Source organism: Symsagittifera roscoffensis, chromosome 3 (genome assembly GCF_963678635.1).
Source record: "Symsagittifera roscoffensis chromosome 3, txSymRosc1.1, whole genome shotgun sequence".
Classification (NCBI taxonomy): Eukaryota; Metazoa; Xenacoelomorpha; order Acoela; family Convolutidae; genus Symsagittifera; species Symsagittifera roscoffensis.
This window is the reverse complement of record NC_087064.1, coordinates 5,780,894-5,795,829: the sequence shown is the minus strand read 5'-3', so window position 1 is coordinate 5,795,829 and position 14,936 is coordinate 5,780,894. Positions and strand designations below refer to the sequence as shown.

Here is a 14,936-nt window from a genome sequence, read left to right as displayed (position 1 = left end):
GATAGTAAGTGAATTTCGTTTCTATTGAGTGTTGCCAAGTGTTCGCAAAAGAAACAACTTGAACAACCTGCCACTTTTCGCGTTTTTTTAATTGCGTTAACTTTAATGTTTCACATATTATTGCTTTTTATGAGTGGCCGCTGCTGTTATCTAGGTTGTTCTAATTTCTCTGCTGTACAACCTATTGTTGTCCGGATTAATTGGAATAAATTTATTTATCAGCTCTGGAACAATTATAATTTCGATCAATGAGACTGTTTTTTTGGACTGTTTTTTGGACTAATTTTGGGAATGTTTTGTATGGGACTATTTTTTGCACTTTGCTATGATTTTTCGGACTGTTTTGCATTGGACTGTTTTGTACAGACACGCAGGGCATCAATACCTTTCGAATGATTCAAAAAAAGCCCGTCAAAAATGGCTAGTAAAAAAGTCGAAATTTGTTTGAAGAAAAAACTCACCCCGAGCACAAATATTCCCTTACTTTCGTTGTGAAATCCGACACAAAAAGCAAGTAAAGAAATTTTCAATTTTCGTCTGATGAACACTTTTATATTCTAACACTTTTCCAAGTTTTCATCCGTACTTTCCGGGTATAAACAAAATTGGCAAATTCCAATTTATGGTCCTTTTCAAAATTTTGATTGTTTTTCGAAGCAATATAAAGCAAAATTATATGCTTTTGCTGACTGTTTTTATACCAAATTAAGGGCATAGAAAGTAACTTTTTTAAATTTTTCTTGAGGATTTTTTTACCACTCCATGGTTATAATAACTGAAATTTTATAATTTAAAAAATGTTTAAGAATCAAAAGGGGAGTTAAGCCTCCCAACAATTTCCGTCTTATATAGTATGAAAACCGATAATATTCAGACCAATTTTTCTCGAAGCTGAGACAATTTTTTGATTTTTTTTGGATGCCACAACACGGCCTAATTAAAGCGTTTTAATATGGTGTCACACTTAATTCTCGGATTAATCAGAAAACAGGTCATAGTTGGAGCAATTGATAGTACAACAGCTGCTACCTTCTTATCAAAAAACAGCAAGCCGTATAAAAACTGTTTGTTGTTAACAATTTATGATAAGGGCTTCGAATTGTTCTTCAATTGTAGATAAAATTTCTGCGTTTATCTGCCGTCCCCACCTTTAGACGAGATGAAAACATCAATTGTACCGTGCAAACTTTGGTTTCAAAAGGTTGTATGTGAAGCCACGTTTTTTTGCAATCAGTCAGTGTATTAAAAATGCCAAACTACTTAACTTGGTCAAATTTTAGCAGTTCTATAACGTGAACGAAATATTTCACTGATGAAAAACACAGGTGGGTTCGGAAATAACAGAAAAAATTTTTTATGGTCTACAATTTTGAAATACCTTGAATAGTATGTCTCGTAACACCATGCAAATCCACGTGTTTTATTTTAAACTGTTCAGGAGTATTTGTGGAAGCTTGAACAGAGTCCAAATGAATGGCCTTCAGAGTCGTGTATTGGGTCTCCATGAAGATATCGAATCCTTCCAAGCTCCATTTCATCAGCCAATGAATGTAGTTTTCGAAGGCGTTGATTTGATCTAACATTGCAAACTCGTTGCTTTTTAGAGCATCGCAGCGAGACACAACTGTCTCGAAGAAGTCGAGAGATATGTCGCCAACACTCGTCGTCAAATCTTTGAGGTCGTTGGTTGTCGGGTTTTCGAGAGTTGAGATGAGGCTATAAAAACGATCTCATATTTTTCTCTTTTCAAAAAAAATTACTAAATTCTGAAATTAAAAGAAGGCTCACAAAACAAGTCAGAAAATCCGACCAAAAAATTTGACCCGTTTTTCACGACACTTATACTTCATAAATTTGTTTTTTTTTTCATCGAGATCAGGGCTCAGATGGCTGTAAATTCATACATCACTCAACCCTGTTTTACATTTATTTGAGGTCTCATTTTGTACGAAAAAACACCCGAGAACAACAAGCTTGATGTTTTCGACTTACGCAACGTTGGGGATTTGTTTGAACATCGCCAAGATTTCAACTGCTCTTTCTTCCGTCAGTTCGTCGCCGATTAGTCTGTTTATGCCAAGAAAAGTGGCTTTCAACATTCCGTCTTCAATAGCTTCGCCGTACAATGATACCCCTAGGATGTTGTTCAAATAAATATTTATAAATCTATCGTCTGGCGACAAAACTGGTTCGTTGTTGTTCAAGTTTGGATCTCTTGTTGTCGTAGCAGGAATATCAGAGTCTTGATCAGGTTTTAGAGTAACGTACGAGTCCGAAATATTCGCAGGTTGTGCCATCACTTCAAACGCGTCAGGTGTGTCTGTGACCATTTCTACGTCGCCATTTTTGTAAATAGTAAAAGTGCTTCGCACGCTGTTGAAGAGCTTACATCTACATTTAGCGTCGCCGAACTCCCGGGGAACTTCAACGCAACGTTTCGCTACATATTTCGTATCATCGTATTCGTAAGTGGTGTTGTGGTTATAAAGAATCATAAGATTGTCACTTAACTTGTAGCAAACCAACTCAACGTTCCGTGGGTTTACATTCAGAGCGCATGCTTCGCAGCAGATCGAAACAGTATCCGCGTTGCGATCTGTTTCAACTATCTCCAAACGTGACCAAATTTGGTGGTTTTTAACCGAGTCTGCAAGCACGAAAGGGTTCTCGGGGGCAAAACTGTTTGTACTCGTCATTATGCATTCTACATCTTTGTCGGCGTTCGGGAGTTCGAACTGGACCAATGAAACTCCAGTGTCATATGGGATAGTTTCAGCGATAATATTTTCATTACCCGATCCTGTACAAGAAACAGTTGCGACTATGTTCGAACCATACATGGGAATTCGACCTACAACTTGACCTCTTTCTTCCCCGCAAATGACCGCATAATCAAATGAGTAGTCCCCCACTGGACCTGACTGATGACCCGTGATCTTGAAAAATCTGGTCTGTCGGCGCAAGGTTGTTTCGGCTACCGTTCCTTCTAATCCGTCAGAACAATTTAAGTAATACATGCCATTATGTTTAAAGGCATCCAGAGGACTGAAGTTGATGTAGAAACAACGTCGTGTAGTTGTACATTGTGGGTTTTCGTCTAGTTCATCATACCAAGTGATGCCCTTTTCCCCCTGAACCAGCGGTGAGTCACTATCGAAGGCATGCAGTCGAACCCAGTTGCAGGATCCGAACGGGTTTGCTTCAAGACACGCACGTAATGCTACATTCCGACCGTAGCATGGTTGTTTCATAGTAACATTGCCGTCCCAACACCAATAATCCAGAGGCTCAATTTCAGCATCCGTTATCAATTCAACTGGCAAACTGTTGAAAGTGAAATCGAACCAGCTAACTGGCTGGTATCTTAAGCCTCCAGACGTTTTTTGAATACAACGGAATGCGTTCACATCTCTTTCTTCAGGATACGGGATGCTATATTCTACAAAACTAAGAGGCATTACATCACTGTATGATTGGTTGATGTAAGAACCATGCGGTAACGCCTGACATTCGATGTCCACTCCAATCTCGCCATGAATCACAGGATATATTGTTTGTTTCATCCCAATTTTGAGGTCCAAAGGTCGATACATACACTCCGTTGGCGCTTGGTAGAGGTTCCACAAAACACCCCGTCTGAATTTACACAGAGCACCTTTGGGTCCATCATCGGTATCTGGGTCTTTAAAAAATTGACCGCTAAAGAACTGAACAGTTTTGCTTTCATACACAATTTCCTTTTTTCGAACAGTGAAAAAGATCGATTTCGGGTCTGAAGGTTGGGGATTAGCTGTGTAATGTAAATACGCGTTGCATGTTAGAGCCAGCCAGAATAAGTTCAGGTCAAAATTCTGATAGGCTACAGCTTTTCCGTCATCATCATCAATAATACTGTTTATAACGGGGTCAAATCCATTCACAACATATTCCCCGCCTTCAGATGCGCAAACTTCTTCAGGCCTAGCATCACTAGCGTGCATCACTATTTTGTAGAAGTAGCGGTAGTCGTTGTTGTCGAGGTACGGCGCGCCGTCTCCCAGGTAAAGCGCGCGTGAATTGTTAGAGTAACTTTCTTCGGGTAAATAGACTCTGCCGACATTTTGGTTCAGCGTTATTCTGAACAACTTAAATTGATCGTTACTATCTCGCGAACAGCTGTTTACGTCATCGAAAGTAACCGGAATAATTCTACCGGTGCAGTCGGTGCCAATTTTGGAAGGTCCAAAATAGTAACACAACGATTTATTGGCAGTCGAAACTTCCAAATAATATGTTCCAACGTTCCATTCTTGCGCACTGTAGAGAATAAAGGAAACGTTCGCAGTTCGGAGAAAAATGGAAAACGTTAACAAATCTCCTAGAATAGGCGAGTACACCAAAGGAGTTTCAACTTGATTCTTGTATTCACATGGATTCAACCGGTTGTAATCTGGAATGTCGGAGTGGTACTCGCTTTTCCAGAACCTCAAATGAAAAGGTTGGCTTTCTGGTTCTACTTCGAAATGTTCAGAAGCAACCAGAAGATGATGCTTAATCGTGCACCAAACTCTAACACTGGAACCAGGCATCACATTGTCGACACAAGTAGTTCCACAGTGGATCCCAAATGGGTGGACAAACTCAGTTATCAGTTCCTTGTCTTCACCTCCGGCTGTTATCGAAAACCAAAACAGTCCCGAGTCTGTGGGAGCCAGATAGCTGAAAGGCTTCTTGCCGGTCGCTTTAACCATAAGATTGAAGCCCGAACAAACATACTCCTTAGATGTACTGATGGCATCTTCGTCTTCGAATTTTCTGCTCCATTCGCCAGACGCTGGTTGAAACCTGTATCCGAACCTTCCGATCAGGTATCCTGATGTTTCGACCACTATTTCATACGGACCTCCAAAGTCTGATTCTAAGAAATATGCAATTCCACTGTAAAGCGGAGGACTGGTTATTACGATGTCAGAGTTCAAGTTCAAGGGCAAGTTCAGAACACCTGTTGTGGGAGTGTAGATCCTGTCGTTTTTTCGACGACCACAGTAGCAATTGATTTCCACAAGCTCCTCGTCTATGCGAACTTCTATCGAGTAATGAATCGTGTCGCCCTGTGAAAGAGTGAACTGTCTCAACTTTCCGCTAAGAGATTCGCCCCAAGAATCAAAACCGTCGCACGTTATCTCACGTTGCACTAGAGATCCGATTATTAAAGGCCTGGCTGTGAAGCTGACAATAGCTTTCGCTCCTTCCTCTTGAACCGCGCAAGAGTCTTGCAAAATTGGAATGGCATTCACTTCGGCTTCGTAAAAGTAACAAAAGACGCCGGCAACTGACTGACCAGAACATTCATACACGTCAAAAACTCCAGTCGCTGGGTCGATATGCGCACACCACAAAATCACTTCATCTTTGAGAAATACAAAGACACTACCACTGACGTCATCGCCTATTTTGGTCCCCAGCGTCTTGTGAACTAAAGACTGAAGCAAGTAGTTTGTGCCTCCCGCTTGAAAAACACTGAAAAAGTATTTGCTCAGGACATCCGCTCCCTTCTCGGCTAGACATGCCGATTTGACCGAGTCGAGAGAGCCGATTGGATCCGAGTTGTCGGAGCTGTATGACGTAATCGTGACGAAAAAGTTACCCTCGTTCAGTTGAATGTAAAAGTAGTCCGGCTCTCCTGGGTCTTGTAGAATCTAAACAGAACTGGTCGATGAGTGATTTGTCTTAAATGAAATCTAATTGATGGTCCAATTGCCCTAAATAAGAATATCAAAAGGCGAAGGATTATTAGTTAAAATTGAAACAAGGAAAAACTAATTTCCTGAAGATTTTCAACTGTAGAAATTTTTTTCTAGACGGTCAAGTTAAATATCGACGTCCATTTTTATTTCATTTCAAACAAAACCAACTAGCTCCTTGGTACAACAAGTAGCGCAGAATCTTCCGACCGTAGACTTAGAAAAAATACCAAACATTTTTTTTCAAAATAACGCCGTGTTTCAATTTTCTTTTCTGCGTGGGGTGATAAAAAGATCCAAATGAAAAAACAAAATTTAGGCATATTCGAAAACCATAGTAAAAAAGCCATTGAGAAGCAGTTTTTTTCTTTGAAAAAATGAACAGAAAAACGAAAAAAAATGTAAGAAAAACAACCAAATTTCAAAAAGTTTTTCAATTAATTTTTGCAACTTTTTTTTTCAAATTTTTGAAGTTTTTGATTCCCATAATGGCTCAAACAAACTCCAAAAACTAACTTTACTCGAGTAAATTTAGGTTCTCACAGCCTAAATAAAGTATGAAAACGCTATTGTAAGCCTGCATGCTCACCTTATTAGCTCGAAATTAGACGAAAAATCAAAAATTTCAAACTATTTTTTTCTCGACAGTGAAAAAATTTTTCAAAATTTTTAAAGTAGTTCGAGTCATGACTAATAAGGCTCTGATATGATATATCTGATAGCGGTAACTGATTTTGCGTGGAACAGGAAAACAAAAAAATAGAAAAAAAAGTTAAAAAAAACTAAAACATCCGAATTCAAAGTTCCTCCCCATTTTCCATATTCGGATCATTAAGATTTAAGCCCAGCATAAATCAAACCTCAAGTTTCTCAGTGAAGCTGTATCCATCCACTGCGAAAGAATATACGTCGTTGTAGCTGTACTGAAAAGCCTCAATTTGGAAGGTGAAAGCACACTTTTCATATTCCTCCAAAGTTTCCCAGAGCAAATGAACAGCGTGTTCCATTCCAACAATATTCGTCGAGCTCTCCACTAAAACTCTTCCGTTTCTCGACACTTGTACCTCCATTGAAGGTCCGCAATTAGCCTGACTGTCTTGGAATATTTTCACTCCGACCCGAGCTTGGAACCCAAAGTAGAATCGACTGATCTCGTGGTACGCGATTCTAGGAACACTCGGGAGCTTCTCGACATAGGGTATGAAGGCACTGGCGATGTTTATGACGTCACTTGAAGGAAGGGAGGGTTCGGGTTGGATCAGAATGAAGCGGGCGTTGATTGTTGTCCCATCTGGCGGGTTCCACAAACAGCCGCAGTTGAACTCTTCATATTTGTCGGGATACGACCCGAAGATGATTCGACTCTGCACAAACAATTTAAATTTAGTTTTTTGAGCACATTTTCTTTAAAACAAGCTTTTCGATAATTTTTAATCGACCAACCTGTGCTGATATTATGCGACTTCTAATTTTTGTGTAAAAATTCTATTTTTTTTTAACGCGCATTTGAAGCGAAACATAAAAAGGGGAGCACTCGGAAATTGAAAATTTGAACAGCAGCGGAATTTCAATTTAACGACCTTTTTTAGATCTCCCTAAGCACTGTTTAGTCCCTGTTTTGGCCAAATTTTCTTTCTGCGCCGCAAGCAAAAATTTGAAAAACTGTCCAAAAAAGAAGTTTTAGGCAATTTTTTGGAAAATTTTGACCAAAAAATCGCGTTTTTTCGGCGCGCGCTCCCCCCTCAAAATTAGTATATTAGCCAAGGGCGCCTTTACAAAAAGCTTAGGGTCAGTCGGCCGAAAATGGATTTCTTGAAAAGTACCAAGGGGGACCCTTTGGGTCGGCAAGGGGTTGAATCAATGTCGTTGTTTCTTCATTTTTTATTCAATTTTTAAACAAATTTTCTTTTTATTTTTCTAAAAAAGGCGGTTGGTTTATCTGAAAAAGTTTTTGAATAGCCTAAAGCCCAAATAAACGGTAAGAAATTGTAGTAGAAATAAAATACATGACAAACATAAAACAAAAAAATTAACATAAAAATAACATAAAACTTTGGTAGACCTATTTTTTTCAGCATTTTTCATTTTTTGTTTTTGTGTTTCATATTTGTGATGTATTTTAATTCTACTACAATTTCAAAGATTTCTTACCGTTTATTTGGGTTTTAGGCTATTCAAAAATTGTTTCAGATAATTCAACCGCCTTTTTAAGAAAAAATAGAAAAATAAAAAGAAAATGAAAAATGCTGAAAAAACTAGGTCTACCAAAATTTAAATTTTCTTAAGTCTTATTGGAAGTTCATTTTAAGCAAAGAGGCCAGATATTTGAATGTTAAAACAGCAGCAGAACAAAACTTACGAAAAAGAAATAAAGCCGACAATCTTTGAGCTGACACAAGTTGAGCCGAAAAAAAAAATTATAAAATTTGAGAAAAAAATTGATAATCATAAAAAAATTTAATAATTTATTGAATGAACGAAAAAAATATCAATTAAAAATTTTTTTTAAAAATCCTGAAACTACGTTGAACAATATTTGTTTTAGCATTTTTGATGAAAGCTGCCAGCACAACAAGCAAAATCCGTGATAAGGCAACTAATCCCACAATCATTGAGAAGACACAAATGGAGCCGAAAAGAAGATTTTATATAGTTTATTTAAAAATCTTCCTGTACTCCTGAAAGTAGAATAAACAGAAATTTCATTGCAACTGCAATGAAAGTTCCTTACAGCACAAGCGAAACCCGTCATGTGGCAATGAAGCCGGCAACCTTCGAGCAGACACCAGTTGAGCAAAAAAAAGCAATTTTATAACACAAATTGAAACAAGTTTCAAGTCCCCCGAAACTACATTGAACAACAATTGCATTTCTTGCACTTATAACTACCATGCGAGTTGCTTACAACTCAAGCAAAACTCTCGATGTGGCAACTAACAAGACATTTCGGTGAAAATCCGACAAATCAATTTTTACCGGAAAAATTTCAATTACGCTTATAGCTAATTTAAAAAAAAATCGGCCGGAACTCGAACCCCTAATCTCAGGGTGCAGAAGCGACTGCCTAGGCCAAGAAAGAACGAAAATGAAAATTTTGAAGCTTCAATAATGAAGTAAGAGAAGCAAGTAAGATATACAACAAAAATTGTTTACGGGAAAAAAGTCTGGTTCCGATTACAAGACACCTGCTTTCGAAACTGTATGAATCTAATCAAATTGTTTAATTTAGTCTGAAAATCTACAAACTCCCACCAGTTTATCCGGGCCTAATATCAACTTTTTTTATTTTTTTCATACATTCGAATCAATGCTAAAAAAGCTTTATACGAACACTATACTTGACCTCCACTGAACAAAAAATCATCCAAATTTGTTTCAATTTTTAAAACAGTTCGACTCATTTTCAAACATTTTCCCCACGGATCATTTTTTTCCAAACTGAGTCAACTTTGGTTTTTTTTCGAATCCCAAAAGTAACCCTATTTACAATCAAATTTACTGTAATATCAAACTTCACACGCTGCAATTTCTTCTGGAGGTAGCTCAAACCCGACAAAAACGAACCCTTGAGCCACTAGTTCGTCCCGATCACATGCGGCGATCGGACGACTATTATATAAGCTTTAAAAAATTTTGTAACCAAACCGAAGACATTTCAATTGTTTTTTTTTTGGATGATTGTGCTTCATTGAATGCAAGAAACACGGAGCTTTCAAAACATTTTAAGTGAACTATGGCAAGGTTATTGCTCAATAAAAAAATTTACAAGAACGATAAACCTAAACTGCGGCCAATTTTGCAAAACTTCTCCTTCAATTTTTTTTTGATGATTGAAAGGATTTTTCATGAGATCTTTTCTAACATCAAACAGCTTAATTAACGCTTCTGTTTGCTCGCAAGCTTAAACAACTCACTCTTAATTGGATTAAAAACTTTCTTGTACATTATCAAGATTGCTCTGTTAGGGCCAAGCCTTGAGTATTCCGACTGCCCCTTAACTGGTCTCGAATAGTTTTGGTTAATAAAATAGTGATGGCAAACTATGAATTTTAATCTATTAACATCAAGTTTTAAGTGTTCAAAGTTGAGGCAAGTATGGAAATAAAAAGACCAAATGGCTTGCCTAAATCCAATTTGGAACGATTTGTAGTGCCTGAAAATTCGCCACGGGTAAACAATGTGCATCGAAGCAATACCACTTGCAGCATCGAAGTATAAAACGATGCTGCAAATGGCTAGCCTCGTGTCAACTTATTATAGTGGTGTGCAAACTTGGCAGTGCCCACGAACATCCAGGTCTAGCCTGGAACTTTAGCTAGCCTCGTGTCAGCTTATTATAGAAGGAAATGTGCAAACTTGGCAGTGCCCACGAACATCCACGGATTGATACCCGAGAAAAAGTCCTCTGAAAAATGATCTGAATAAAAAAAACACCCCGAGCATATTTTTTCAAAAGTTGAAACAAATTTTTTAAAAAAATTATCGAAATTGGAGAGCGCTTTTCAGTAGTTGTTTGGTACCGATCGAACTGAAAAACAAAACAGATTACAAAGTTCAACCCCCATTTCAGTGATCAGAAAAAAACAACCAGTTTCACTTTACAAACACAAGTAAAAATGGCTAATGGGAGCCTTAAAATACAAGGAAGTACGAACTCAGTAAATAAGCTTTGGAAAATAAAAATTTTTTCCCTCTGAGGAATTCGAACGCCCAACTTCCAGAGAGAGCTCCCAATTTCTAAGCAAAAGCGTTTGTTGTGGTTTAAAAAATGGATAAAACACATTTTCAAAATAGCTAATTTTAAAGCGGTAAGCAGCTTCAAAAGCAACCTAGCTTTTGATTTATTTTGACAATAAGCGTTTTCTGCCTCAAATTTTTAGAAAAACGTCCAGTATCCAATAATTGTACACCAAATATTGAGCAAATCTTTAAAATTCGGAACAATTATGCTATGAAACTCAATTTGCATTTTTACTACAGAAGGTCAGCTGAGACGTCTCTCAGTTCATGTGGCACTATCGGTGGCCTTGTTGGCAATATCCTTGACCTCGAGCAATGTAATTGGCAAAAACTATAGTTGGCAAAATCGGTGACCTCGAGCAATTTAATTGGTCAAAAACAATAGTTGGCAATATCGGTAACCTCGAGCAATTTAATTGGTCAAAAAATAGTTGGCAATATCGGTGACCTTGAGCAATTTAATTGGTCAAAAACAATAGTTGGCAATATCGGTAACCTCGAGCAATTTAATTGGTCAAAAAATAGTTGGCAATATCGGTGACCTTGAGCAATTTAATTGGTCAAAAACAATAGTTGGCAATATTGGTGACCTCGAGCAATTTAATTGGTCAAAAACAATAGTTGGCAATATCGGTAACCTCGAGCAATTTAATTGGTCAAAAAATAGTTGGCAATATCGGTGACCTTGAGCAATTTAATTAGTCGAAAACTAAAGTTAGCAATATCGATTACCTCGAGCAATTTAATTGGTCAAAAACGATAGCATTTTAGGTTAATTTTTTTTGGACACAATTTTATGTCAGGAAATCAGTACTAAGATAAAACCGATGTCAAAAAGAGCAGTTTTAGGTTAATTAACTTCGTTCAGATTCGTTGATTGAAAAGATATTGGCATTTGGCATTAATCCATATATAGTAAATAGCAAAAAGTTGGAACTGACAGAAATAGTTAAAAAGGGAAATCTGTCTATAAAAACCATTCTCAGCAGCCTCTCTATAAAAACCGTTCCATTATACTCAATCTTACCTCTGAGAAGCCGCATTTGAAGTCAGTCACAAAGTCACTCGCAGGTTTGGACTCTGTAGAGGTGGAATTGTGGTAGATGAACTGTTTGATCTGCAGTATTTTGTGGGCAGTCTTCAGATCAAATATGATTGAGGTGAAGTTGTCGAATGCAAGGGGAGTCCACACAAAGGGCAGTTCCTCGAAACTAGAAAAAAAAGACAAAATCGAAACTAAGTATCACTGCCTGAGCAAGAACCCCTCACGCCGTAAAAAATTCCTCGAAACTAGAAAAAAGATAAAATCGAAACTAAGTATCACTGCCTGAGCTAGAACCCCTCACGCCAAAAATCAAAATTCTAAATTAATTTTTAAAATGTTGAGTCCCCCTTCCCCTCAGAACACACACATGCACACAGAAACTATTTTCGGTCAACAAACGACGCAATAAGAGGCCACTAAGCCGATAGGAAACCAGCCGAAACATATTTAACCGAAAAAAATACAAAAAAAAATTGAAAAAAAAAAAAAAAAAAAATTTACACATCGAGTTGGTAAAATTACAACCAACATTTAAGAAAAAAATTCGATTAGGCTGGATAATTAAAAAGCTTACATGTTCAAAGTTTGTCTGTTGAAACAGAAAGGACCATTACATAAACGAGCCCAGGAGATGAGTGCTGTAAAAAAAAATTTTACGGGGAAAAACTATTTAATAACAACTAAAGGATCTTGTTTACTAGAAAAAAGGGAGAAATTGTTACTAGTTACGAAAATTTGAAAAATTCGGTCTCGTATCCGATTGCAAACCACCAATGGTTTAACACTGAATATTTTCCGCTAATGTTCTGATGTTTGAAAGTGCAAAAAAAAATTAAATAAAACGCACAAAAATTCTGAATTCCCGGGAAACTGTCTCAGTTGGCTTATAGCATTGCCGCATCAAAAATCCCCCGGGCAGCTAAATATGATTTTTTTTTTTGGAAAACGACAATCTTTCTCGGAAACTATAGTCCCCCTTATGTCGTGTACTAAGGTTGAAGCAGCCAATGAAATGAGTAAAATTTTGCCTTTCGCAGGTAATCATTTACGTAGTGTCTAAATAACCTGGGCATAGTCCGTATGCAAGGGAACTTACCGAACGAAACCTGAACCCTTTTTTTAGATTGAACCCAAAATCTCAGATGTGTGAGGGTAGTTTCGAGAAAATTCATAAATTTTAAAATAACGGTCAAAAAGTCAAAACTTTCCGAGAGCAATAACTTTTTAAGGAAATAAAATGTGAGTAGCTGCTAAAGCAGGGGAGCTAACCACTACATTTTATCTATGTTGAACCTAGAATCTCAGGTTTGGAAGGTTTTTTTGAGAAAAGTCAAAGATTCAAAAAACGGTAAAAAATCAAAAATTGGACATTTCCGGGGCCATAACTTCATGTGTAGAAAAATTTGGGCGTAGTAGCTAATGCAGACGAGTATTAACCTAACTTTTTCATTCATTGAAAGCAAAATATCAAATTTGGACGGTAGTTTCTGAGAAAATGAAAGAAAAAATAAAAATGTGGATTAAGAAATTGAAACGAAATCAACTTTTTCGAAGGCTGGAGACAAAAGAGTAAAGCAAAAGAGACTTGAAGAAAATGCACGGACACAAACGAACAGGCGGCATCTTTCTATTGATATCCTTTTATTGAAAAATGGTAGAATTTTTTTTGAGAAAAAATGAAAATTTTTGTAAAATATGAAAAAATTTTCGAACGCGTCTCAAAAATTAAAATAAAACCCAATCCCATACATTTTCATAATACTTGTTTTTATCAAGCAAGGTTTCTAGTCAAACATAACAATCAAGATAATTGAATTTTAAAAACATGGTCCGGCCGGGTTTCAACCCCAAACTTTAGTAAGCAAAGGCGACGGCGTTTCCTCAAGGCCAAGTGCGAAGAAACCTGGAAGTTGTTAAGTTTCAATAATAAAACCAGTTGAAAATTTGAAACAAAAGTTGTGAAGGGCAAAAATTCTAGTTCCTGATTACTAGTCACTTGCTTTCGCAAAGGTAGAAAGAACACTGAAACCGATTCACGGCCCCCATCGGCGAAATTTTACAAGAAAAATGTTTGTTTAGATTGCCCGATTTTTGTGGGGGAGACGAACTTACTCGTAAAGACCGCAGGTGTTCAAGACATCCACGGATGCTGTTATGTAGGGTGGATTTATGTACAATGGGTACTGTAGGTTGGTGCTTCTGCTGGACACCAAATGGGGGGCACCATCGTACATCAGCAGTAGATTCTCATCCGCCCCCGGATCCCCCCATGCACAGTGGGCTACTGTCAGAACCCATGTTATAATCAATTCAAGCTTGAAATCTGCTAACCAAGACATCAATTTTATGGCACTGTAAGTATATTATACGTTGTCAATTTAACATCACGCCGTTAAAAACTCCGGTTTTGAAAATTGGGACGAAAATTAAACTAAAGGAAAATTCTGATAAAAAATTCCCAGCTGGTTTGCCAAAATGTTATGTCAACACAGCTGCTAGTGTAAAACGTAATTTCAGCCAATTTGAAAGGTAGCTTCAATTTTGTTCGCGAACTCAAATCATTCCGTCAATCATATGCAAAAAACGACTGAAGGAAAATACAGGTGTGCAAATAAATGGCGATGGCGAAAACAGTTTGTATGAATTTCAGTTTAATCACGGCGAATATGTTTTTTTTTGTTGACAACATTTTCCGTTCGAAATTAAATGCAAGAAGAAAGCTATCTGAACAATCATAACAGTTATGTTTTATGTATACACAAAGTTTTCTGACTGAGTTTGAATAACGAATCAAATAAAATTGGTCCGAAACTGAATCAATTTATTTCAATTTTGATTTTTTTTTCACATTTTTTTTCAATTTCATTTTCTAGTAACATGGTGAATGAGAGTTTCTTGTCGGCTTCAATACTGCCGTGTCAATTTTCTCGCATCGAGCTTCCCTTAGTCGTTTTCCAGAATTCTTATGATAGCAGGCATTGAAAATGAGTTGAGCCACATTATTTAACCAAGCCAACAGAAAATTGGAAAAAACAGACAATTGGAAAAAAAAATTGTCAACGATCAATTGAACAGGAAAAAAGTGTAATTGAACAGAAAAAAATATACTGACCTAATTTTTGAAAAAAAATAGCAACTTTCGTATTTGAAAGAAAAAATAGATGGCCTTCAAGTTGTTTGAACCTCTAGAACAATTATGGTTGACTCTTCTTTTGAGGAAGTTAACACAAAGTGAAAAAAACTGGAGAAAAAACTGGAGAAAAGGGAAACCTGAAAAATAAAACCCGCCTACAAAATAAGAAGTCGATCTGGTTTTATGTGATTTTTATACGTTTTCTGTTCGATAGTGGAATTGCCTTTTTTTAACATAGGATGAACTAAAATTAGGAAGTCAACAGTTAATCCGCGAAAAATAAACTTGAGCCTCA

General features: G+C 37.1%; 1 protein-coding gene across 1 annotated transcript in view; it reads right to left on the bottom strand.

The window, feature by feature from the left end:
* Positions 1-13,981, bottom strand: part of LOC134841538 (uncharacterized) — a 36,473-nt gene extending 22,492 nt beyond the window's left edge. The window contains exons 1-5 of the mRNA XM_063857568.1: positions 13,621-13,981; positions 11,491-11,674; positions 6,584-7,087; positions 1,993-5,678; positions 1,379-1,716 (exon numbers count right to left, since the gene is read on the bottom strand). Of these exons, the coding sequence (XP_063713638.1) occupies positions 1,379-1,716; positions 1,993-5,678; positions 6,584-7,087; positions 11,491-11,674; positions 13,621-13,847 (4,939 nt within the window). The 5' untranslated portion in view covers positions 13,848-13,981. The remainder of the gene's footprint in view (positions 1-1,378; positions 1,717-1,992; positions 5,679-6,583; positions 7,088-11,490; positions 11,675-13,620) is intronic.
* Positions 13,982-14,936: the final 955 nt, after the last annotated feature.